Source organism: Nomascus leucogenys, chromosome 11 (assembly GCF_006542625.1).
Source record: "Nomascus leucogenys isolate Asia chromosome 11, Asia_NLE_v1, whole genome shotgun sequence".
Lineage (NCBI taxonomy): Eukaryota > Metazoa > Chordata > Mammalia > Primates > Hylobatidae > Nomascus > Nomascus leucogenys.
The window spans coordinates 70,509,651-70,533,196 of NC_044391.1; the positions used below are offsets into that span (position 1 = coordinate 70,509,651).

The 23,546-nt window shown below is 35.5% G+C and overlaps 1 protein-coding gene across 7 annotated transcripts in view; it reads right to left on the bottom strand.

The window, feature by feature from the left end:
* Window positions 1-23,546, bottom strand: part of HLTF (helicase like transcription factor) — a 56,218-nt gene that overhangs the window by 17,660 nt on the left and 15,012 nt on the right. For 5 of the 7 annotated variants that reach the window (XM_003256249.4, XM_030822696.1, XM_012510692.2 and 2 more), the window contains exons 6-17: window positions 23,362-23,436; window positions 23,030-23,221; window positions 20,033-20,128; window positions 16,616-16,691; window positions 15,258-15,351; window positions 12,616-12,695; window positions 12,480-12,524; window positions 11,554-11,643; window positions 7,461-7,558; window positions 2,426-2,569; window positions 1,037-1,175; window positions 218-353 (exon numbers count right to left, since the gene is read on the bottom strand). In XM_003256249.4, coding sequence (XP_003256297.2) covers window positions 218-353; window positions 1,037-1,175; window positions 2,426-2,569; window positions 7,461-7,558; window positions 11,554-11,643; window positions 12,480-12,524; window positions 12,616-12,695; window positions 15,258-15,351; window positions 16,616-16,691; window positions 20,033-20,128; window positions 23,030-23,221; window positions 23,362-23,436 — 1,265 coding nt within the window. The remainder of the gene's footprint in view (window positions 1-217; window positions 354-1,036; window positions 1,176-2,425; window positions 2,570-7,460; window positions 7,559-11,553; window positions 11,644-12,479; window positions 12,525-12,615; window positions 12,696-15,257; window positions 15,352-16,615; window positions 16,692-20,032; window positions 20,129-23,029; window positions 23,222-23,361; window positions 23,437-23,546) is intronic. The other 2 variants (XM_030822698.1, XM_012510694.2) reach the window with 1 other exon arrangement.

Sequence of the window (23,546 nt, forward strand, 5' to 3'; positions counted from 1 at the left end):
TTAGCCAAAACAGGGGAAGGGTAGTTATCGACAATTAGAAATCTTTGTCTTTCCAAACAAGCATCACTAGGTTCTGAAAGACAAAGGCATTGAGCCATAAACACTTTTTAGAAGGAAAAGTTAAGAGTCAAGTTAAAATAGTAAAGAAAGTGCCAACTGGTTCAAGCTACTAACAGTTATTTGTAACTAATATTAATCACTGTCTGAAATTACTTACCTAAGTCCTCCTTCATCTCCCATTGTGACAGGACGCTGTATTGTTCTATGCCACCATTCTCTGTCAATAAATGGTTTAAGTTTTAAAAAGGAAAGAAGAGACCACAAGTCCTTTAAAGAATTCTGGATTGGAGTACCTAGAAATAACAGGAAACTGTTATAACTCTTTAACCAGAGTATCCAATAAAAGTATCTATTTGGCCCAATCAGAGAAGACAACAATTGAAAATGGGCAATCTGTACCAGGCCCATCATTATCAATTAAATTAAACTATCAAGTGTTGACTATAATCGTTTATTAAATATATACACATCTCAAGATACAGTTTTGCTCTAATTTTTAGCTCTCACATGCCACACTAGCCAAGAAAAAGAATGGAAAATTCAACTTTCTCCTTATCAAGTACATCTGCTTATTTAGTTTTTAAAGCAGCAGCACTAGCAAGAAGGAAAAAGCAAATAGTTTAAGTTTACATTCTTTTCCTTACCTTCTAGTAAAATATTGTGAATGGCAAACAGGTTCGAGGATGGGAAATAGAAATCAAAATTATGACTGGATGACTAGAGTGTCTACTCCATTTCCAAGGTTCAAGAGTAAGTCTAGTGACTGTTCCATAAATTATCAATAAGTCAAATGTTGTTACATCACGGGCAATTATGAAGAACAACTCAAAACATTTGATTAAATTATTTCTATGATTAATTTTGGGGCAGACTTTACACCCACTTGAAGTTTACAAAGTTACTTTACTAACTTACATAACGATATATTTTAGAGATTTAAGATTTTAATAAGTTTAATGCTATGAGCTATGATTACCTGTCAAAACCCATCTTCTTTCTGATTCTAAGTCAAGTACAGCTTTTGTCTGCTGAGCATTTGGATTTCGTATGGCATGTCCTTCATCCAGGATCACTCTTAGCCACCTTATGCTATGTAATGGACTATCTCCTTTAGTCTGAAATAAATGTTTTATATGAATTAAAAAACACAGGAAAGTAAAATAGTACTTAATATGATTTGCTAACTAGTTGTTATCATTATTTAATATCAAATTTACTATGTGCTAGGTACTGCTTTAAGCACTACATTAATTATTGAATACTCACAAGTTTATAAAATAAGTACTTATTAGCACACCTAATTTTACAGATGAGAAAACTGAAGCACAAACTGCTAAGTAAGTATGTTACCCAAAGCACCACAGGTAGGAAGTGGCAGAACTAGCATTCAAACCCAAGCAGTCTAGCTCTCTGTTGAGTCACTGGTCAATACACTGAACTGTTCTACCTCCGATTAAAACATAGCAATGATATAGAAAATGGCAGTTTTAAGAATTACTTGAATTCAACATTACTTTCTTTTATATAAAAGGTAATATTTTTACTAGAAGACTGAAATTTTGGTAGCAAGGTATTTTTCAAAAGATTTTAACTTCTGAACAATTGGAATTATAAAGGTAAAAAACAAGAAGACTAACTGGAAAACTTATGAACTGTAACTACAAAAAAAGCATACCTTCCAACTGAGATATTAATCAAATCATTGTGGTATAAAATAATTTTCCAGAATATTAAAAAAGAAAATAAAATTCATTTACAAATTGCTTTATATACTTACAATCCAAATTTAAAATCTTAACTTAAAATGTTCTAAATGAAAAATATTCCTGTCTGGGTGTGGTGGTACACGCCTGTAATCCCAGCACTTTGGGAGGCCAAGGTGGGTGGATCACCTGAGGTCAGGAGTTCAAGACCAGCCTGACCAAGATGGTGAAACCTCATCTCTACTAAATAACAAAAATTAGCTGAGTGTGGTGACACATGCCTGTAATCCCAGCTACTTGGGAGGCTGAGGCAGGAAAATCATCTGAAACCAGGAGGCAGAGGTTGCAGTGAGCTGAGATCACACCATTATATTCCAGCCTGGGCAACAAGAGCAAAACTCCATCGAGAGGGAGGGGGAGGGGAGGAGAGGAGAAAAGAAAAATATTCCTAAATTGGCATCTAAATAAGATGAAACCCTTTAATGCAAAAAGTAAAAAAAAAAAAAAAAAAAAAAAAAACCATTTATTTTTCTATATATCATAAGTATTTAAAAAGAAAAAAAGTAAAGTATAAAGCCTGAATTTTGGAACACTCTAGAAACCTGTGGCATATTTCTTACATTCAATCTTTAAAAGATCTCTTAAGTATCAACAATACTTACTCCATAGTCATGAGTTAAAATATTATATGTAGTCAAAACAATATCCTGTTTTGAAAGTAAGGCCGGTTCTCTAATACGATCAGGACCATAATAAACATAAAAATTCAAGTGTACATCTGATTTTATATGTTGTCCAAACTGGTCCTAAAGAAAAATTAGGAATATTTTTAACAATGAGCAGATTAGTGTCAGACTTAATATATGTATAAAAAAGTAACTGCCCTGGCAGTAGTGTGACAAATCCAACCACTAAAATTGTATGAAATCAAGTTTCCTGCAGTCTAGACCAAAATAATAACAATAAGAAAAATGACACATACACAGTAATACTAAATTATTTAAAATTTACTTGGCCCTACTAATCAGCAACTGCTTCTTTTTTAGGAGGAAAAACCAAAGTTATTGAAAACAATAATGAGTTTTATAAAAATATTTTAATTAGAAGGCCCTTTAATGCTGCATTAGTTAGCAGACTTAATAATATAAAAATTAAACAGTAAAAGAACAACAACCAGTATTTCCAAGGATGTGGGCAGAGATTCAAGCACTGTAGCCACTTTCTTTCACTCATTTATTATTGGCCTACTATTTGGCAGGTATCAACTACAATAGTGATGTAACTAAAAACGAAGAACAAATCATCCCCGACTTTCTTGAGGACATGATCAGTTTTAAAAACTTATTTTTTTTTTAATCATGAAAAAACCAGACCTAGAAGATTTTCAGCAGAAAAAAATAGTCTGATTAAGTTGAAAAGAGAAGATACCAGGGAGACACAGCTGGGAAGCTATGAGGAGAGAGATGATGAAGCCCTAAACCAGCATGGTAGAAGTAGGAACAGGGTGGAAAGGACAGGTGTGAAAAAAAGAAACTAAGACAAGACTGATGGGACTTGGGGACTAATTAAATATGAAATACGAATAATAAGACTAAGATGCTCTGATACTTCAATGACTACTTAGAATTGTGTGATAAAAACAAAAGGAAGTTTAAAAAAAAAAAAGGGAAAAGTGGGCACCCAAGTAAGAAAGAGATGAATACTTTAAACCTTTATCATTTTTGGTCACTATAGAATACCTGACTGAAGAAGTATACTAGGAAAATGTAAATAATTACCTGTAGATAAAAGTGAGAGGTGTAGATATGAATTTTAAAGTTAACAACAGACAGTATTTACAGCTGTAAGAATGAATGAAATTTCCTAAAGAGAGCATGTACAGTGAGCAAACATTAGGGACAGAGTACAGAATACCAGTATGTAAGGAGAAGACTTGTTTTTATTGGGAGAAAATACATAACGTCTGGGGTATAATGAAAAATATTGCAGGCCAGGTGCAGTGGCTCATGCCTGTAATCCCAGCACTTTGGGAGGCCAAGGTGGGTGGATCACTTGAGGTCAGGAGTTCGAGACCAGCCTGGCCAACATGGCGAAACCCTGCCTCTACTAAAAATACAAAAATTAGCTGGGCATGGTGGTGATGGTGATGTACACCTATAATTCCAGCTACTCGGGAGGCTAAGGCATGAGAATCACTTGAACCCAGGAGACAGAGGTTGCAGTGAGCTGGGACTGTGCCACTGCACTCCAGCCTGGGTGATGGAATGAGATTCTTTCTTTAAAAAAAGCCGGGCGCAGTGGCTCACACCTGTAATTCCAACACTGGGAGGCCAAGGCGGGCGGAATGAGGTCAGGAGTGCAAGACCAGCCTAATCAACATGGCGAAACCCCATCTCTACTAAAAAAACAAAAATTAGCTGGGCATGGCGGCACGTGCCTGTAATCCCAGCTACTCAAGAGGCTGAGGCAGCAGGGTCACTTGAACCTGGGAGGTGGAAGTTGCAGTGAGCTGAGATCGCGCCATTGCACTCCAGCCTGGGTGACAGAGCAAGACTCTGTTAAAAAAAAAAAAAAAAATCAATCCAGCAAAGAAAAAAAGGAAAGCACGTGGGTTAGACTTTTGGTAACTTTTGGGTTACTGATGAGTAAATGGAGATCTCATTAAAATTTTTTAAAATACTCTTTTTAAAAAATTCCATGTTGTATGGAAATACAGAAAAGGCAGATTTAATAGGAACCAGAACAAAGAGAAAAAGTTAGGACAACAAATATAAAGGGTAAAGGCCTGAGATCCAAAGAATATAAAAGTTTCAAGAAAAAAAAACAAGGTGGACTTTTAATTTGTCATCTATCTTCATTCCCATTCTTTACAAGAAGGTTTAGAGATAGCTTACAAAATAAGACGTAACAAAAAGAGTAATAAATGAGTAACATATTCAAGGCAGAGGAAAAGGGGAGCCTATTGGACATGGCAATATTGAAGTCTGAAGATCTCTGCAAAGGGAGTTTCTGTAGTTGAGTGGAAGCAAAAACCAGACTACCAAGGACTGAACAAAGTATTAAACATGAAATAATAAAGGCAAAATTGCAGAGAGGATAAAAAACATGAAAAAGTAAAGCTGAAAATGCAAAGAATTTCTTAAAGAAATTTGGTAAAGAAAAAAAGGAAATTAGAATCCAGCATGACAAAGAATCCAATATGAGAAAACTGAATCAATGGGTGGCCTTGAAATGGGACTGCGTATTTGTAAAGGGATTACACTTGGAACAGAAGAAAATCAGCTTTTCTGGAGAACAAAGGGAGAGAACTATAGTTACTCCATTTCTAGACAGTGTTAGGCTCTACTGTATATGTATGTATGTATCATCCTCTCAATAGAAAATGAAATAGGTGTTATTTCATGAGATTACTTATCTAAATATCCAGAACAAATACGTGGTAGAAGTAGGATTGGTACCCAGGTTCTACTCCTTTACGTGGATTATTTGAAGACAAAAAAGGGAATATAAGTCAGTTCTAGCCTGCTCTGTAGAATGCTAGATCTTTTACTTGAGAGCCAGGAAGACAGTATCTTGTTGAGATTGTGAAATTTTAATTCTTGATCATTGAGATCATTTGGACGTTCGTCTCCTCCAAATCTCATGTTGAAATGTAATCTCCAGAGTTGGATGTGGGGCCTGGAGGTGGGAGGTGTATGGCTCATAGCGGCAGATCCCTCCTGAGTGGCTTAGTGCTATCCCCTTGGTGATGAGTGAGTTCTCACTCTAAGTTCACACGAGATCTGGTTGTTTCTAAGTTTGTAGCACCTCTCCACTCTCTATCTTACTCCCACTCTGGCAATGTGATGCTGGGTCCCCATCACCTTCTGCCAAGAGTGTAAGCTTCCTGAGGCTGTGTAAGCTTCCTGAGGCCTCACCAGAAGCAGATGCCAGCACCATACTTCCTGTAAAGCCTGCAGTATCATGAGCCAATTAAACCTCTTAAATTATCCAGCCTCAGTTATTTCTTTATAGCAATGCAAGAATGGACTAACACAACCATGAATCCCTAAATGCCAAACCACCTCTCATTCCTTTAAATTCACAGAGTGTGCATGATCTCACTTGGCAAGATTTTGCCACACTTTCCCTTCTGAACTTTACATTACCTGAATTTCCTAAACATAAAATTATAATTAAATACTGATTATCCATTTTATACCCCAAGCCCTCAAATAATCACAGTTAGATTGTTTATACCTCCATTAATACTCTAAACCTCATCCCAAAACTGCCATTCAAGTACCCACGTACTATCCTTCCCATGACAAACAACAAATTAAAGAAAGAACAGTTTCGTTGGAATAAAAAAACAGCAACAGACCATTAACATTCATTCTTCTGGTCCTAAGAGGAAAAATGATACACTTATCAGGACAAGGTGTAATTTAAAAATAAATAAATAAATAAACCAAAAACTTATATAAAAAAAGATAATTCATGTCATGGAAAAAAAGACTATACAAAGCCAAGAAGAGGCCACTAAATTTGACAATTAGACTATCACAAGTAGTCTTTTCCAATGCAATTTACAGAATTAATGGTAGAAGCCAGATTACAATGAATTAAGGAATTAGTAAATAAAAGCACAAAGTAGAAATAACCCCCAAGAGTATGACAGTGAAGGAAAGCAGAAGAGTAGCAACTTAAAGATGCATATCAAGAGAATGTATTTTAAAATGAAAAAAACCTGAGTATGTATCAGGAAAGAGCTAGTGGGAAGAGACTAAATAAACAAGGGAAAAAAGAACAGATGAGCAATGTGGGAAAAGAGAGAATCCAATGTAGAGACTAAATACTGGTCTTAAAAAGAGTAGGATCTCTTCCTCCTCTGAGATGAGAAGAATGGCGATGAGAGATAAATAGATAACTTGGAAGTGGCAAGAACGGTGAGTGGTCCTTATATTCACAGGGATTCCAAGAGAGTCATTATTTCATTATAACAAGAAGTTTGAAGCTCAAACTAGGAAGAAAACATATCCAGGCTGCAAATAAACAATCAAGAGGTTCCATTCCAATGTCAATGTTTCAGAACAGAAAAGCAATCTGGAAAAAAAAAATTTCTAGTGGGTAGTCTTAAAAGGACAGGCTCTAGATTCAAAATGTTGGAGACTATATCCAAGGTCCATCATTTATTAGCTGGATGACCTTAGGCAACTTAACCTCTCTGTGTTTCAATGTGGGCACCTGGAAAATCAGGATAACAGTTATGAGAATTAAGTGAGAAAAATCCTTAAGAAGAGGTTAAGGACAAACCAAATAAATAGGAGTTCACTAACATTGTTATTGTTATAAAAGTAAGTTATTGTTGGTAGAGCTCTTAGAAAAGACAGTTCCAACAGTCAATCTGTAAATGTAGAGGAGTCAAACTATACATCTTTCCAACTTTGGGGGACAAAAATAGCAAAGGCAGAAATACAAACCATATCTTATGTTAGCAATTGATTATGTTCCTTTACCTTCTCTACTATACATCTTCAAAGAAAAATTTCTTCAATTCAGCAAACATAATCCAATTCACCTGATGATTATTTGAACTTAGGTACGAACAGATGACCAAGTATATTTCCCCCAATGAATGACTCTTTAACAGAATACTTTTTACCTTGTAGATAAAATATAAATTATGTTACATTTTTAAAGGGCTTAAAGACTTACAATCCAGTTGCTTAACACAGAAAGTGGACAGATGATCAGGGTTGTTCTTGGTCTCTCCTCAACATCAGTTTGCTTTGACCCCTCCACTGCACAAGCTCCTAAAGAAATGAACCACTGATAGAACTTTTAGCTGTTTTTCTGAAATATATATGTCAATAAAGAGATAGCAATAATGTGCCTCCATGAAAAGATAAATTAGGAACAATTAAAATGAAGCAGATGGACTTTTAACAGGGAATAAATTTTACCTTGTCACTTAAAAAAAACTAAAAATCCACATAGTGATTATGAGAAGAACCAAAGGACTATGACAGAAAGTAGGTCACAAGGAGGAAGTCTCTAATATTTTCTGATAGTCATAGTCATTCATTAAGACAAACATTTGTTTTATGCAGTTTTCTGAATTTGTGTTATATTTAATTTGGTAGCCAGCCAAGATGGCCCTCAATGATCTCTACTTCCTGATATTCACAATCTTGTGTAATCTCCTCCCATACTCCACCAGGACTGGTCTGTGTGACCAACAGAATAGAGCAGAGAAGATAGTATGTCACTTCTGAGATAGGTTACAAAAGAAGCTTCCGTATTGGGTGTGCGAGCTCACTCTCATACTCATTCTCTCTCTCCAGTCTTTCACTCTGGTAGAGCCGGCTGCCACGCCGTGAGGCCACTCAGGCAGCTTATGGAAGGATGCACGTAGTGAGGATCTGAAGACTACGGTTAGCCAGCAAGTAATGAGGTCTGCTGACAACTATGTGAGTGAACTTGGAAATGGATCCCCCCTAAGTCGAATGTTCCGATGACAGCAGCCCCTGAAGAAGAATTTGACTGCAACCTCGTGAGAGACCGTAAGCCATTAAACCATCCAGCTAAGCCACTCCGCTTCCCAGCCCTGTCAAACTGTGTGAGATAATAAATGTCTGATTTTAAATGGCTAAGTTTTAGGATAATTTGTTACACAGTAATAGGTAACTAATATATTTACAACAAAAATTCTTAATACTTTTCTGTGGAGCATGTTTAAAAATAGTGATAATAAAGTGTTTTTACAAATTCTTGAAATAAATTCTAGAGCTGGTATCCCTTACCAATGGAGTATCTTCTAGTAAACTTAAAAAGCAAATTTCTGAGTTTTTAAAAAATCGTATTTTCACACTAATTTCAAAATTAAACTGGAAGGTGAGCAAAGTATCATACTGTATCTATGTATCATTCACAACTTGCTTTTTTCTCTCAGTGCTATCTACAGTAGTCCCTCCTTATCCACTGGGGGTATGTTCCAAGACCCTCAATAGATGCTTAAAACCATAAATAGTACCAAACCCTATATATACTGTTTTTTCCCTATATATACCTACAATAAAGTTTAATTTATAAAGTAGGTGCAGTAAGAGATTCGTAACAATAACAAAAAATAAAACAATTGTAACAATATACAGTTGACCCTTAAACAATATGTTTGAACTATGTGATGCACTTACATGCAAATTTTTGTTAACCAAATGTGGATTAAAAATACAGTATGGGCCAGGCACGGTGGCTCATGCCTGTAATCCCAGCACTTTGGGAGACCGAGGCGGGTGGATCATGAGGTCAGGAGATCAAGACCATCCTGGCTAACATGGTGAAACCCATCTCTATTAAAAATACAAAAAATTAGCCGGGCATAGTGGCAGGCACCTGTAGTCTCAGCTACTTGGGAGGCTGAGGCAGGAGAATTGCTTGAACCCAGGAGGTGGAGGTTGCAGTGAGCCGCAATCACGCCACTGCACTCTAGCCTGGGTGACAGAGTGAGACTCCATCTCAAAACAAACAAACAAACAAAAAAAACAGTATTTGCTGATTGAAAAACTCATGTATATGGAAGGCCAACTTTTCATATATACTCGCCCTGCAGGGCAGACTGTGGGACTTGAGTATGCGCACATTTTGGTATATACAGGGGGCCCTGGAACCAAATCCCTGACATATACTGAGGGATGACTGTACTGTAATAAAACTTATGTGAATGTGGTCATTCTCTGTCTCTCAAAATATCTTACTGTATATAATATTTTAGAACTGAAACTGTAGAAGGTGAAACTGCAGATAAAGAACAACTGTGTTTGGGATTTATACTTATTAGTATTTGTAGCTCTGGTGTATTCATTTTAACCAATGCATAGCATTATACTGCGTAAGTAGATTACAATTTATTTACCATTCCCCTACTGGACAACATGTACATTATTTCTAATATTTCATTAAAATAATGCTGCAATGAAAACCATTTTTTCATGTCCCCTTATTTATATTTACAGAGTTACAGATGGTCTATATTCAGCTTCATTATATTTTTGTCCAGTTGCTCTCTTTGGTAATTGGCACTCCCATCAACAACGCACGAATTCCTATCGCTGCACAACTTTGTCAATACTTGGCATTGTGAGATTTTTTAATGTCTGAAAATATGATGGATAAGAGCATCCCCCTATTCCTTTATTTTATGTTTTTGAGACACGGTCTCGCTCTGTCACCCAGGCTGGAATGCAGTGGTGCTATTACGGCTCACTGCAGCCTTGACCTCCCAGGCTCAAGTAGCTGGGACTACACGCATGTGCTACCATGCCTGGCTAATTTTGTGTATTTTTTTGTAGAAATGGGATTTTGCCATGTTGCCCACCCTTATCTTGAACTCATGGGCCTTGGCCTCCCAAAGTGCTGCAACTTCAGTCATGTGCCACCATGCCTGCCACCACTATTCCTTTAATTTGCATCTCCCCAATAATTCTGAATCAGCATATCTTTTCCAACGTTAACTGGTTATTTGGGTTTTCTTTCTATGGACTCCACATGTATATCCCTTGACTATTCTCCTATTGGTTGGTCTTTTACCAATTATTTGGAAAGTTCTTACATAGTCTAGAATTGAATCCTTTGTCAGTTACACTTAATATACATTATCTTCTTCAGCTTTATCATTTTTTACTTTGTTTATGGCACCTTTTGATGCATGAAAATTTAAAATGTAGTGGCATTTAATCAATCTTTTCCTTATGACCTTTTGTCTCTTACTGAAGAGATCACTATCTACCACAAGGACAATCAGGATTATGGCTTCTGTCTCCATTCACAGAGTTTTGTTTCTCTTCTGCTTCTCTTTCAAAGATATACTTAGTTTGGTTAAAACCAAAATGACACACAGCTGTGACTTAAAATTTTCTCTCTTGTATCACAGCTATGCATCTGCAACTGAAAGCGGTTTCTAATGTGTAATTTAATTCTATCTCAACTGAAATTTCCACATTTCTTTAAATTTCTAAAATTAGGGTAAAGAATAATCCACCCAACATGCCTATATTTTCTATTCCTAATTATCTGATTCTTGGACCAAAAGTCAGCTCTCATGAGTCTATGTTAGCTTCATAAACAAGCCCCTTCAGGTCAATCTTTACTTCATTATCCTCCTTTTTCTTCACATTACTTCTCATTATTTAAAATTATGTTGACTTGCTTATTGTATGTTTCTCTCATCATTAGATTATATGCTATATGAAAACAGATAGCCTGCTATATCACCAACACATAAAATAATGGAGACCAAGGGGCAGAGATATAATTTGTCCCAGATCTCCTCAACCTTAGTTCAATCTCTTCCCATCTCAAATATTTAGTCTTTTAAGCAGTGTTGTTTTCCTATGAATTACAAAATATAAAATCATAACAAAGATCACTAACATTTTAAAATGAAAAGCAAATTCTAATACCAAAAATTAAACCTTTAACTTAAATTAATCCAAATTAAATTAAGCTTTAAAGCAGCCACAAATTGCTTTGTGCCGTCACTAGAAGAAATATCTCTGCTATTCAGAGGAGTAAGGGCCCCCCATCACATTTTGGCCCTAACGAAAACAAATACAATAGGAAAATGCACCAAAAGGAAAACAAATTATGATGTAGCTTTGTTCTTTTTAATGGGTTATATACTTTAAAAAATAATCTCTATTTTCTAAACTTCTTGTAATACGGTTTTATAACTTAAAATTTTAAATTTTTTTATTCAAAAACAGAAAAAAACAAAAACAAAAACTAGAAAACCAGGATATTTACTGACCCTTTTTCAACATTTTCTTTTTTGTTGTGGGAACGGATGAAGTTAATGCACATGCAAATGCCACATCTTCTATAACCTTAGAAGATCCTGCTGATAAAACAACAAAGAATCTTAAAATTCTTTCAAATTATCTCCTGTGCTAGAGTACAGGTACTTTCTAAGGATAAGAAATAGAATACCATTTTCACACTCTATTGTAAGAGCTTATATTATTAAGTTAAAATATTTGGTAACCAAAATTACTACCTCTGACACTAAGCATATCTTTTCAACTCAGAGAAACGATATAGTCATTCATGGTAAGACTTGAGGACAAGAAATGAAAGTAGGAGCAGTCATATGCAAAGTGATCCAGCTCTCAGGTGGAAGGAGAATTTTTCAAGGAAACAAATTGTTTGATTCCTAATGATAAGGCTGCCAAATTTTCAGATCAGTCAAGATGATCAGTTATTTTCCAAATGCAATACAATTTCTCAATGAATGAATAATATAGTATGATGTGAATTACAGGAAAATAAAGCATATTTTAAAGAAAAAGAAAAAATATTGATTATTTTCACATCTGTATAATAATGTAAACAATAATAGTATTGCCAGGAAGACATTCTCAACCTAATTTTGTAATTACTATTCATACTACACACATAGGTTTTATTGAAGACATTTTATAGGTAGTAGAAAATTGTTTTAAGTATAGTTTAAATATTATTATCCCTTAGATTTTAATTTGCAACTATTTATTCACTTTTCCTCCTTTACAAAATTAATTTAACACCCATGGTTAGCACCATGAAGAGTTCAAATGTAAACATCAGCCAAGTTTAAGAGCTATTACTAAAACATTCCAACTTAGCGAGATACAAATCAATGGAGTTGTACTTTAATAATCTTGAAGTCTAGATTATGGGTATATAGTATACACATACCTTTTGCCCTGCCTTTAGTTTCAGACTGTACATTTTTTAGTTTGCCTAAAAATAAAACAAAAATAAACATAAAAATGGGCAAAACAGGACATTAGAATATAGGACACATTATCAAATCAAATCTATTACATGTTACCTTTCATTTTCTGTGGCAATTCACTTGTTTCAATTTCCTCTGAATCACTGCTTTCTATGTACTGGACAGTAGTTTTTCTTCTAAAATTAAGTATACACAAAGAAATTTTTGGACCAACCCAAAGCAAAATAAGGTATACACACGTTTAATAAATGCAATAAAAAACTTTTGTCCTACTCATTTATTTTTTGAAAAATTTTTTAAAGACTTTGACAAATGAAAGATCTGCTAAAAGCATTTTGCTTCCATAACCAGATAGATGCATTTACTATACAAAATGGAGTACCACTGTTATTGTTTTTTGAGACAGGGTCTCACTCTTTTGCCCAGGATGGAGTACAGTGACACAATCAGAAGTCACTGCAACCTCATACTCCTGGGCTCAAGTGATCATCCCGCCTTAGCCTCGGGAGTACCTAGGACTACAGGTACATGCCACCACACCCAGCGAATTTCACTATTATTAAAATAAATTTGATAGCTGGGCGTGGTGGCGGGTGCCTGTAGTCCCAGCTACTTGGGAGGCTGAGGCAGGAGAACGGCGTGAACCCAGGAGGCGGAGTTTCCAGTAAGCGGAGATTGTGCCACTGCACACCAGCCCGGCTGACAGAGCGAGACTCCGTCTCAAAAAAATAAAATAAAATAAAATAAAATTGAAAAACTAAGTCATTCTAAAAAATTAAAAATTTCAATACAAGGTTTAATATTTGGTAGTTCAATTAAAGTATATAAAACTGGAACAAAAAAGAATTGGCTCTTGGCCAGGCACGGTGGCTCATGTCTGTAATCCCAGCACTTTGGGAGGTGGAGGTGGGCAGATCACCTGAGGCCAGGAGTTTGAGACCAGCCTGGCTAACACGGTGAAACCCCGTTTCTACTAAAAATATAAAAACTAGCCAGGTGTGGTGGTGCATGCCTGTAGTTCGAGCTGCTCAGGAGGCTGAGGCAGGAGAATTGCTTGAACCCGGGAGGCAGAGGTTGCAGTGAGCTGAGATCATGCCATTGCACTCCAGCCTGGGCGACAAGAGCAAAACTCTGTCTCAAGAAAAAAAAAAAAAAAAAAGAAAAGAAAAGAAAAAAGAATTGGCTCTTACCAAAGAAAATACTTCTAATACAATGAAATAAGCAGCCAAAAGGCAAAAATGTAATTCTTTCACAATAGAAAATTTCATAAATTTTGTGTAGAAAGTTTAACAGTGATTAAGTGCCTAAGAGCAATAAATTCTCAAGTCAGACTGCCTAGATTCAAATCCTCATTCCACCAGTAATTTGTTATGTGATTTTAAGTAAATTACCTAATATTCTTCAATGCCTGTTTCCTCATAAGAAAAATAGAAATAAAAATATAATCGTCATAGAATACAATGTTACTACATGCAAAAGCCCCTAAAAGAGTGCCTGTTACACAATAACATAACTGTATTAGCTATAACATGTGTGTCAGCTGTTGTTAGTTTTTCTCATGTCCTCACCATTATTATTTCTATGTCCTTTAATCTGATCCGGTCCAATTAACAGTGTTGTGTTACCCAGGTTTATGGTAAGTTCAAAGTTGTAACATTTGTCATTTATCTAAATCTGAAGCAATTAGTTTTAGATAACATTGATGAGTGCTGGCTTTGTGCTTAGTTCAGACAGCTATTAATGACAGAACAATTAACATAGCCACAGTTTCAAAACCTTTGTTGATGAAATAGCTAGCAGAGACAGATTTGCGATGATTTGTGTAGATACTGATGGTAGACAATATAACAAAAGCCCAGTTTTTAGACCTACTTCAGAGGATAAATGAAGTTTGTAAAGTTAACAGATTCAATACAAGATCAGAGGGGAATTGCATCTTTTATTCAAATTCTCCCTCTAGTCTATGTTAATATAATACTGTCCACAAATAACTTTATCATGTCTTATTTACACTACATGTGAAGAACTGAAACGATCAAGAATGTTTTTGTCAAGTTATCTAATAAAATATTCTTCAGTTTTCATCCCCTTAAATCCATAAAGAAAACTTCTAAAATCTCAAAAAAAAGCAAAAATCCCAAGATCTAGATCTTAGTTCCTTGATAAAATAGAAAAAAAGTAGTAGAAAGATGAGTGATTATTAAAATTTACCAATTCATTTCTTTTATAGGTCAGTATCATTTTTCTTCATCTGTAAAGTGAGAATACCCTATCTGCCTAAGTCATAGTGATCTTGGCAGTTTCAAATAAAAGAATGTATTTGAAAAAACTACTTAACAAATATAAGGGTCATGGTCATCTCTATCTCTCTCTTTTTCTTTTTTTTTGAGACGGAGTCTCGCTCTGTCACCCAGGCTGGAGTGCAGTGGCGCGATCTTGACTCACTGCAAGCTCTGCCTCCCGGGTTCACACCATTCTCCTGCCGCAGCCTCCTGAGTAACTAGGACTACAGGTGCTCGCCACCACGCCTGGCTAATTTTTGTCTATTTTTAGTAGAGACGGGGTTTCACCGTGTTAGCCAGGATGGTCTCAATCTCCTGACCTCATGATCCGCCCACCTCGGCCTCCCAAAGTGCTGGGATTACAGGTGTGAGCCACCGTGCCCAGCCTCTATCTCTCTTACACATAAGAAAACAGAGTCTAAATAAACATGACATAATCAAACCATAATAGTTTACCTTTTGGGGCGGGAACTAGACAATTCTGACATGCGAAACTTATTCTTCTCCTTGATATCTGAAATACTGGGTTGTTCACTACATCTAGATGCTTCTATTTCAAAGAAAAATGCAAATATAAAGTATTAGTAAGGTGTCTTAGAAACTAGTATTATCCCTCTTAAAACCTTGGTTTTCTAATTACTGATTTTCAGTTTTCTTAACATCTTCATTCCTTTCATTACTCTATTTTCTCTACTTTTTTCCTAACCTAGTATTTCCTCATTTCTAATTAGAAAGTACCTTCAAATTTTTATGACCCAGTCTTTTCTTTGTACTCATCCAGCCAATCCCCACACTGGCTGAATGTCTTGCTGTATCAAGGCAGCTAAGAGCTACTGGAAAAAAATCAACAGAACCACAAATAGGTGCTGTTATAAATTTACATGTTCAAATCTCAGATGTCACCTTGTGTCACTTGGTAACTCTTTTTACTAAACACTGTTCAGCTCGCCTACCCATTTATCAGCATGATCCACACCAGAATGATCCATACTACGTTGACCCCTTTGCCTAGATTATAACTCCTTTTATTCCAAGGTGACCTATTGCACTTTACAAAGAAAATGAGATGGTATCTTCCATAAAAATCTCAATTTTCCTATCTTTTAATCCATTCATTTATCTATACTTTCCTTCAACCTTACTTCTTTCCTTCTACTGCTAACTCATCTACCTAACTCATCTAGGTAAATGAGTTAGACCACAGAACAAAATCAAAAACAAAAAAAACCTCATCTTACCCTAACTCAGCCACCTTTCTATTTCTTTCCTGTCCCAAACTTAATAGCACACAATTGTTATTTACAATTTTTCACCTACTACTCTTAAAATATTTTCAGTCTGCTCTAATCTATCTTTAGAAATTAGCTTTATGAAGGTCATTTAACTGTAAAATCCACAGATCTCTTTCCATTTCTCCTATGACTTCAGAATTTGGCTCTAAAGCTAGCTTTCTAGCATTATCTGCTGTTATCCATGCATATTACATTTTAAATACAATAAAATTCACTGAGGTCCCAGAATAAAACATGCTCTTTTTAAAGTACCCTTTCATGAGATTTTTTTTCACAACCCAAAATGCTCTTCCCCAGTTCTCTAAATGGTATACTACCCAATTCAATCATCTCCTTGATGAAACCTTTCCTATCAGCACTCAGGGAAGACCTTTTAAAAAGGAGATCCTAAATTTTTGTACAGTACAAAGCCAAAACTAGAATTACAATATTAGGCTGAAAAAACACAAATCAAATATTGGGTCATATTCAAATTAAAGTTTACCAGATCAAATATTGGGTCATTTCAAAATTAGCATTTACCTTTGCTTAGTCCATCTGCCTTTTCACTGGTATTGTTTCCTCCAAGTTTCATAGAGTCATCGTTAACATTACATTCCTGGGTAAATAGGCATATTTCTTAAACAGTACTGCTATCAGTTTTAAATAACTTTAAATGCATCCTGTTTTATATTGCTTTACTTTGCATAATAAAAACGACTTAAATTGCTACCCAATTCTGGAGCAACTGAAGGGGAGGGTGAATAAGTGAAGAGGAAAATATACAAATTGATTTAAAATTTTTTCAAGGGTTATCTCAAAAAAAAAAAAAAAACTACTTGGTCTTTACCTTTTCAAAAGGAATACCGAAAGCAAATCTCAATTATAAATGACACATTATTGTGAGAAAAATTCAAGAACTGGGATTTACTTTATAATTAAGAATTCTCAGACTTCAAACTTTTCAAACCAATGTTCCATGTTCAGATCTTTAATGAGGCTGCCATTGTCATCCTCTTTTTCTCTAGAATTTGCAGGACAAATAGCTCTAATATATAATAGTACAGGTCCCAGAGTGTCCTCTCCTCTTACTCCATGGGATATTTTCCTGCCAGCCCATTTTCTTTTTCTTTTCCAATGTACCTTTGTTTCCAAAGGCACCAATGTACATGAATTGAAAACAATTTTATAAAAGTTGAATTGTAAGCACTTAAAACATCCCCCCTTAGAGTTAAGTCTTACTAAAAATGTGGTTGAAAAGGTCCATCCTCTTTAAAGGTGCCAATAAAAAAAAATTAAAAATCTGCCAGGCGCAGTGGCTCATGCCAGCACTTTTGGAGACCAAGGCGGGCAGATCACCTAAGATCAGGAGCTCGAGACTAGCCTGGCCAACATGGCAAAACCCTGTCTCTATTAAATAGACACAGATTAGCCAGGCATGGTGGCGGGCACCTGTAATCCCAGCTACTTGGGAGGCTGAGGCAGGAGAATTGCTTGAACTGAGGAGGTGGAGGTTGTAGTGAGCCAAGATCGCACCACTGCACTCCCTCTGTCTCAAAAAATGAAATTAAATTAATTTAAAATCCAAAATAGAATATTTTTAGAGATACGTAACTAGAAGAGTTACTTTAGACAGTTAATGTCTAAGCATTAACTCCAAGAAAGATAGTAAAAATGCTTTTCATCAAACGTCCTATCAAGTCTTCAGTAATTACTATAACCATTTATATTAAACAGTATGCAAAAAAACTAAACGTTTATTCAAACATAAAGGATGTCCTTTGCATTCATCTTCTCCTTCTTCTTTTTTTTTTTTTTTTTCTGAGACAGAGTTTCATTCTTGTTGCCCAGGCTGGAGTGCAACGGCACCATCTCGGCTCATTGCAACCTCCACCTCCTGAGTTCAAGTGATTCTCCTGCCTCAGCCTCCCGAGTAACTGAGATTACAGGCATGTGCCACCACGCCCAGCTAATTTTGTGTTTTCAGTAGAGACAGGGCTTCACCATGTTGGTCAGACTGGTCTCGAACTCCTAACCTCAGGTGATCTGCCCGCCTCGGCCTCCCAAAGTGCTGGAATTACAGGCATGAGTCATTATGCCCAGCTTTGCATTATTCTTTATATTAAAATATTTTGCTCAGCAAACTTTTTCTCTATAAAGTTCAAAGATAAACTTTGTATCAAGTCCAAGCTGGATGAAATAATAGTATGTTAGAATCTAGGGGAATTTAAATCAATATTTCAGTCTACTTATGTTTGGAATATCTAAACATACTTCAAAGAGTGACAATTTTTTTTTTTTTTTTAATAAATCCCTGGCTGGAAATCACATCTTCAGCTGCCATTTCGATTAATGTAGCAACCCAAATATCCTAAAACCTTCCTACTATAAAACACACTTTAAATATATAACTTATCTTGGGGAAAAATAAGAGAAATCCTTATTGTTAATTGATAATTTCTCAATAATTGAGACTAAAGCTGTAAGTAGTCTTATGTGCTTCTATCAAATCTGGTAACCTAAAACTTCAGTTTCAATAACCAAATGTAGGAAGAACAAGACATAAAACATTAGGTTGCTCAGGGTGAGGAATTGAATCTGAGACTTTAACAGGTTTAACTCACAATAAAATTAGAAAGTAGGAAGTAAAACTAAGTGCAGACATTAATAAAAAAAAATCTCAATAGCACTGACAGGAAACTGATGTACTTCCTTCTCTGAAAACTAAAAACTGGGAAGAATGGTAATTCAGAAGAGTTCAGAAAAGAAGTATATTGCATACATCTTTTTGTTATTTCCTTCTATTTAAGTTACTTGAATTTTCAGGTAAGAAAAGAAGTAACTGTTCCTCCCTAATAACATTTATTTTTCTCACTAAACTAATTTTTAATTCTTAGAGACCAAATATAAATGTATGTTTATGTATATATATACACACACACATACAGTTTCAAGAAAAGTCACCCTTATTCTCATCACCAGGATATAAGTTATTATTAACATTTTGGTACAGATAGTGTATGTGAATGGACTTAAAACACACATGAATATATTATTTACAAAGTGAGGAACCAAACTTCACACAAAGATTTGTACCTGTCATTTTTTAACTAAAAAGAATCATGAAAGTGATTATTCATCAAAAATAATACTTAACGGTTGCATAATAGTAAGTTTTATGGCTATATCGTTTAACTGTTCCCTTGTCAAAAGATGTTTCAAATTGTCCACCTTTATTTTATTTTTATTTGTTTTAGAGACAGGGTCTCACAATGTCTCTGAGGCTGGAGTGCAATAGTGCCATCATAGCTGACCATAGGCTCAAACTCCTGGGCTCCAGCAATCCTCCTGCTTCAGCCTCACAAGTAGGTGGAACTACAGGTGCCAGTCACTATGCCCAGCCTTTAAAACAATGTTGAGGGAAAAAGAAAAAAAACCTGTACTTTCTCTGGAAAAAATGAATTTCTGGTAACTCCTTTCAGATAGTTTCTTAGAAATGGCATTATTGACTGGCAAAATTGTTCAAAGATTATAAACAATTTTAAGACTCTTGATACAAATTATCAACTGTTCTCAAGAATGTGATACCTGCTGGTGGCTCACACCTATAACCCCAGCACTTTGGGAGGCTGAGGCAGGTAGATCGCTTGAGCTCATGAGTTTGAGACCAGCCTGGACAATATGGCGAAATCCCATGACTTGAGCCCGGGAGGCAGAGGTTACAGTGAGCCGAGATTGCACCACTGCACTCCAGCCTGGGCAACAGAGCCACACCTTGTCTGAAAACATAAAAAGAATGTGACATGAACTTTCATTCTTAACAGCAACACATGAAAGACAGAGAGACCATTCATCACATTTCTGAAAACACAATTTCTTGGTAGTTTTTTTTATGATGAAATTTAAAGATTTCACAATAAAATGGAGGTTTCACATAAAGCGCACTTACTACTACTTTACCTTCTTCAGTAGATTCTTTTTAACTCTTTCAATAGGAAGAGGTCTGCCATCATGGAAGTTGGTAAGGATTACTGCAATGGCTGTAAGAGTTTTACCCTTAAAAAAGTTTTAAAAAGATAAATGGTCAGATTGTGAAACCCAGTTCACCAGAAAAACATTCCCATTTTAAAATCAAGTAATCGAGTACCAAATATCATTCAAGGTCACAAAAGTGTACTGTATATACATGTTAATGAAAAATGAGTATTTCATTTAGTTAGAAAATGCTTTCCCCACTGCATTATTAGGGAATTATTAAATGATTTACACTATAAAATACTATGAGTATCTCTGAGAAGTGTCATTGTATTGAATGACTGCTATTCTACAATTCTACATTTAATCCTGAACTCTTGATTTTTATCACGCAACTATTTATAACTACTCATTTGCCATGAAGTTCGGAGCTGAAGTGATTAGTAATTCCAGTATGCATATAATCATTTTATTAAAATTTGACTTAAAGATAATACCAAGCTTAAAAGTCATAACTTCTCCATAAAGCATAAAAGATATATTTCTCATGCATTTTTCTTAAGTGGAAGCATGTAATTTTTCAATATTTACTGCAGCTTAATTCATAGTTGGCAATACATTAGTAAATCTCTGGCAATTTTAAAGCAGTGTAAATAACAGCAGTTTTCGAAGTGTGGTCCACAGGCCACTGGGGATGGGGAGGGTTTCCCAGGAGCCCTTCACGAAAATGTGAAGTCAAAACTGTTTTTATAATACTACTAAGACAGACCTTACTCTGTTAACATCTGCACTAATCCTACAAAAAGCCCAAATAGCAATGGTCAAAAAAGTGCCTCAGCAAAAAACAAAGCAGTTGGCACTAAGGTATATTAGTATTAGTCATCATATTCTTAACTGCCACATACCGTTAAAAAAAAAAAAAAAAAGTTTTCCTTAAGAATGTTCTTGGCTGGGCACAGTGGCTCAGGCCTGTAATCCCAGCACTTTGGGAGGTCAGGAGTTCAAGACCAGCCTGACCAACACAGTGGAACCCCGTCTCTACTAAATACAAAAAATTAGCCAGGTGTGGTGGCGCATGCCTGTAATCCCAGCTACTTGGGAGGCTGAGGCAGGAGAATCACTTGAACCTGGGAGGCGCAGGGTGCAGTGAGCCAAGATTGAACCATTACACTCCGGCCTGGGCAACAAGAGTGAAACTCCATCTCAAGAAAAAAAAAAAAAAAAAAGGAAGAATGTTCTTGATGAAGCAGTACACATTAATTTTATTAAATATCATTACTTAAGTACAAATCTTTTTAATATTCTGTGTAATGAAATGGAAACTACATATGAACTACTTTTGCTGCATATGAAACTATGAGGGTTAGCTAGGGAAAAATCACTCAAGCTGGGAGTTACAAGCTCAACTAGTCACTTTTTTCATGCGACACCATTTTTACTTGAATGACAACTATCAATCACGACTGAGTGTCTGAAAGATACTTTCTTGAAAATGAACAAAGTGAGGCTGTCATCTACAAAGGAAACAACTGAGATTGTCAATGATAAAATGTGAGTTTTCAATAGAAAATTAGAATGTTGGAAAAGTTGTGTGTGACACTATGAACATAGTGCCTTCCCAAAATGTAAATGATTTTCTAATAACATCAGTGGTAATATTAATGAATGTAAGTTTTGGATATTGCATATGAAATACATCAACATTCAGTAGGTCTGCCCAACTCAATGAACCAACATTTTCTAAATGAGCAATGCCTGGTGTTATAAAATCATACACGGGTAAAATATCCATTCAATGAACAAGATACACAAATAGATTTTAATGAAACAGGGCATAAAAAGCTCACTGATAATGATTTAGAGTTCCGTATTACAACAATTAACCTTTAATAAACGAATACTTATTGAATTTTGATGTAGTATATCAAAGAAATCTGCAATTATCTAAAAAGCTATTAAAATACTCCTCTCTTTACAACAACATACCGTCGTAAGGACAAATTTTCTTCATATACTTCAACCAAAACAACCTAACAGAACAGATTGAATGAAGAAGCAGGTGAGAATTCAGCTGCCATCTATTCGGCCAAACACAGAGATGTGCAAAAATGTAAAACAATGCCAGTTGTCACAACAAAATTGTTAGTTTTGGCATAGTTACTTTTCTTTTAAAAATATGCTATTTATGTTAACAAGTAATGAGTTTGTACTGTTATCTTTAGCTACCACTGCCTAATACTATAAATACTGATAACAGCACACAAAAACAAAAGCTCTTTGAGATCAGTAGTTTTTATGAGTAGAAAGGGTTACTGAGACTGAAAAATATAAAAACTGCTAGTGTAAGGACCCATAAATATCTATTTAATACTCTGCATACCACAATATTTGTGGTGGAATACAATTTCACATAACATTGTTTTGTCTTTACTTTTTAAAAGAAAACCTATGAAAGACAGGTCACCCTGAATTTCAAAGCAAAGAAAATTGAGAAACATGGCGAGGCAGGGTGGCTCACATCTGTAACCCCAGCACTTTGGGAGGCCAAGGCGGGCAGATCACTTAAAGTCAGGAGTTCAAAACCAGCCTGGCCAACGTGGTAAAACCCTGTCTCTACTAAAAATACAAAAATTAGCTGGGCATGGTGGCACGTGCCTGTAATCCCAGCTATCTGGCAGGCTGAGACAGGAGAACTGCTTGAACCTGGGAGGCGGAGGCTGCAGTGAGCCGAGATCGCGTCACTGCACTCCAGCCTGGGTGACAGAGCAAGACTCCATCTCAAAAAAAAAGAAAACTAAGGAACACATCTTTATGCCACTATTTTAAGTAAAAACTATAGGAAAAACTGTGTTCTACAAAGATAGTAAAATCTAGTCACAAACTGGTACTAACATATTCCTATCTCTTTTTACTTCAAAATTACTTTCTAGAAAATCATAATCACAAAATTAGATTTTATTAACTAAAGAAAAAAATAATTACCAAACCCATATCATCAGCTAAAATTCCTCCATGGACATTTTCTGGTCGGTCCTTCTCAGCAAAATTTGTTATTGTGTTATAGTATAAGTCATTTCGCTGTTCCCAGAATGGTGGAAGTTCTTTGCTGTTTTCCCGTGACACCATCCAAGCTAGAGCTTGTTTTTGATGTGGAAGCAGTGGTGTTTCAATAGCCTATAAATAAAAAGTCATAAAGGGAAATACATTAAGCCATTCCTTTTTTCACATGCAGATCCTGTGATTAAACAAAAAGTAGATTATAAGTATATTTAAACATTCTAAGTAGTCTTAAATAAAAAATATTGGTTCAATACCTCAGCTGGTTCCATTTCATGGGTTTTATCATCTTCTTTTAAATCTTCAAACAATTTGTCAAATTCTGTTTTAAGCTACAATAAACAGCAACAAGAAACAATGTAAAACAAACTAATTAAAATAATACTCGCACTTAAGTCAGATTTGAAATCATTCAGTTAATTAACTGACATTAATGTCAAAC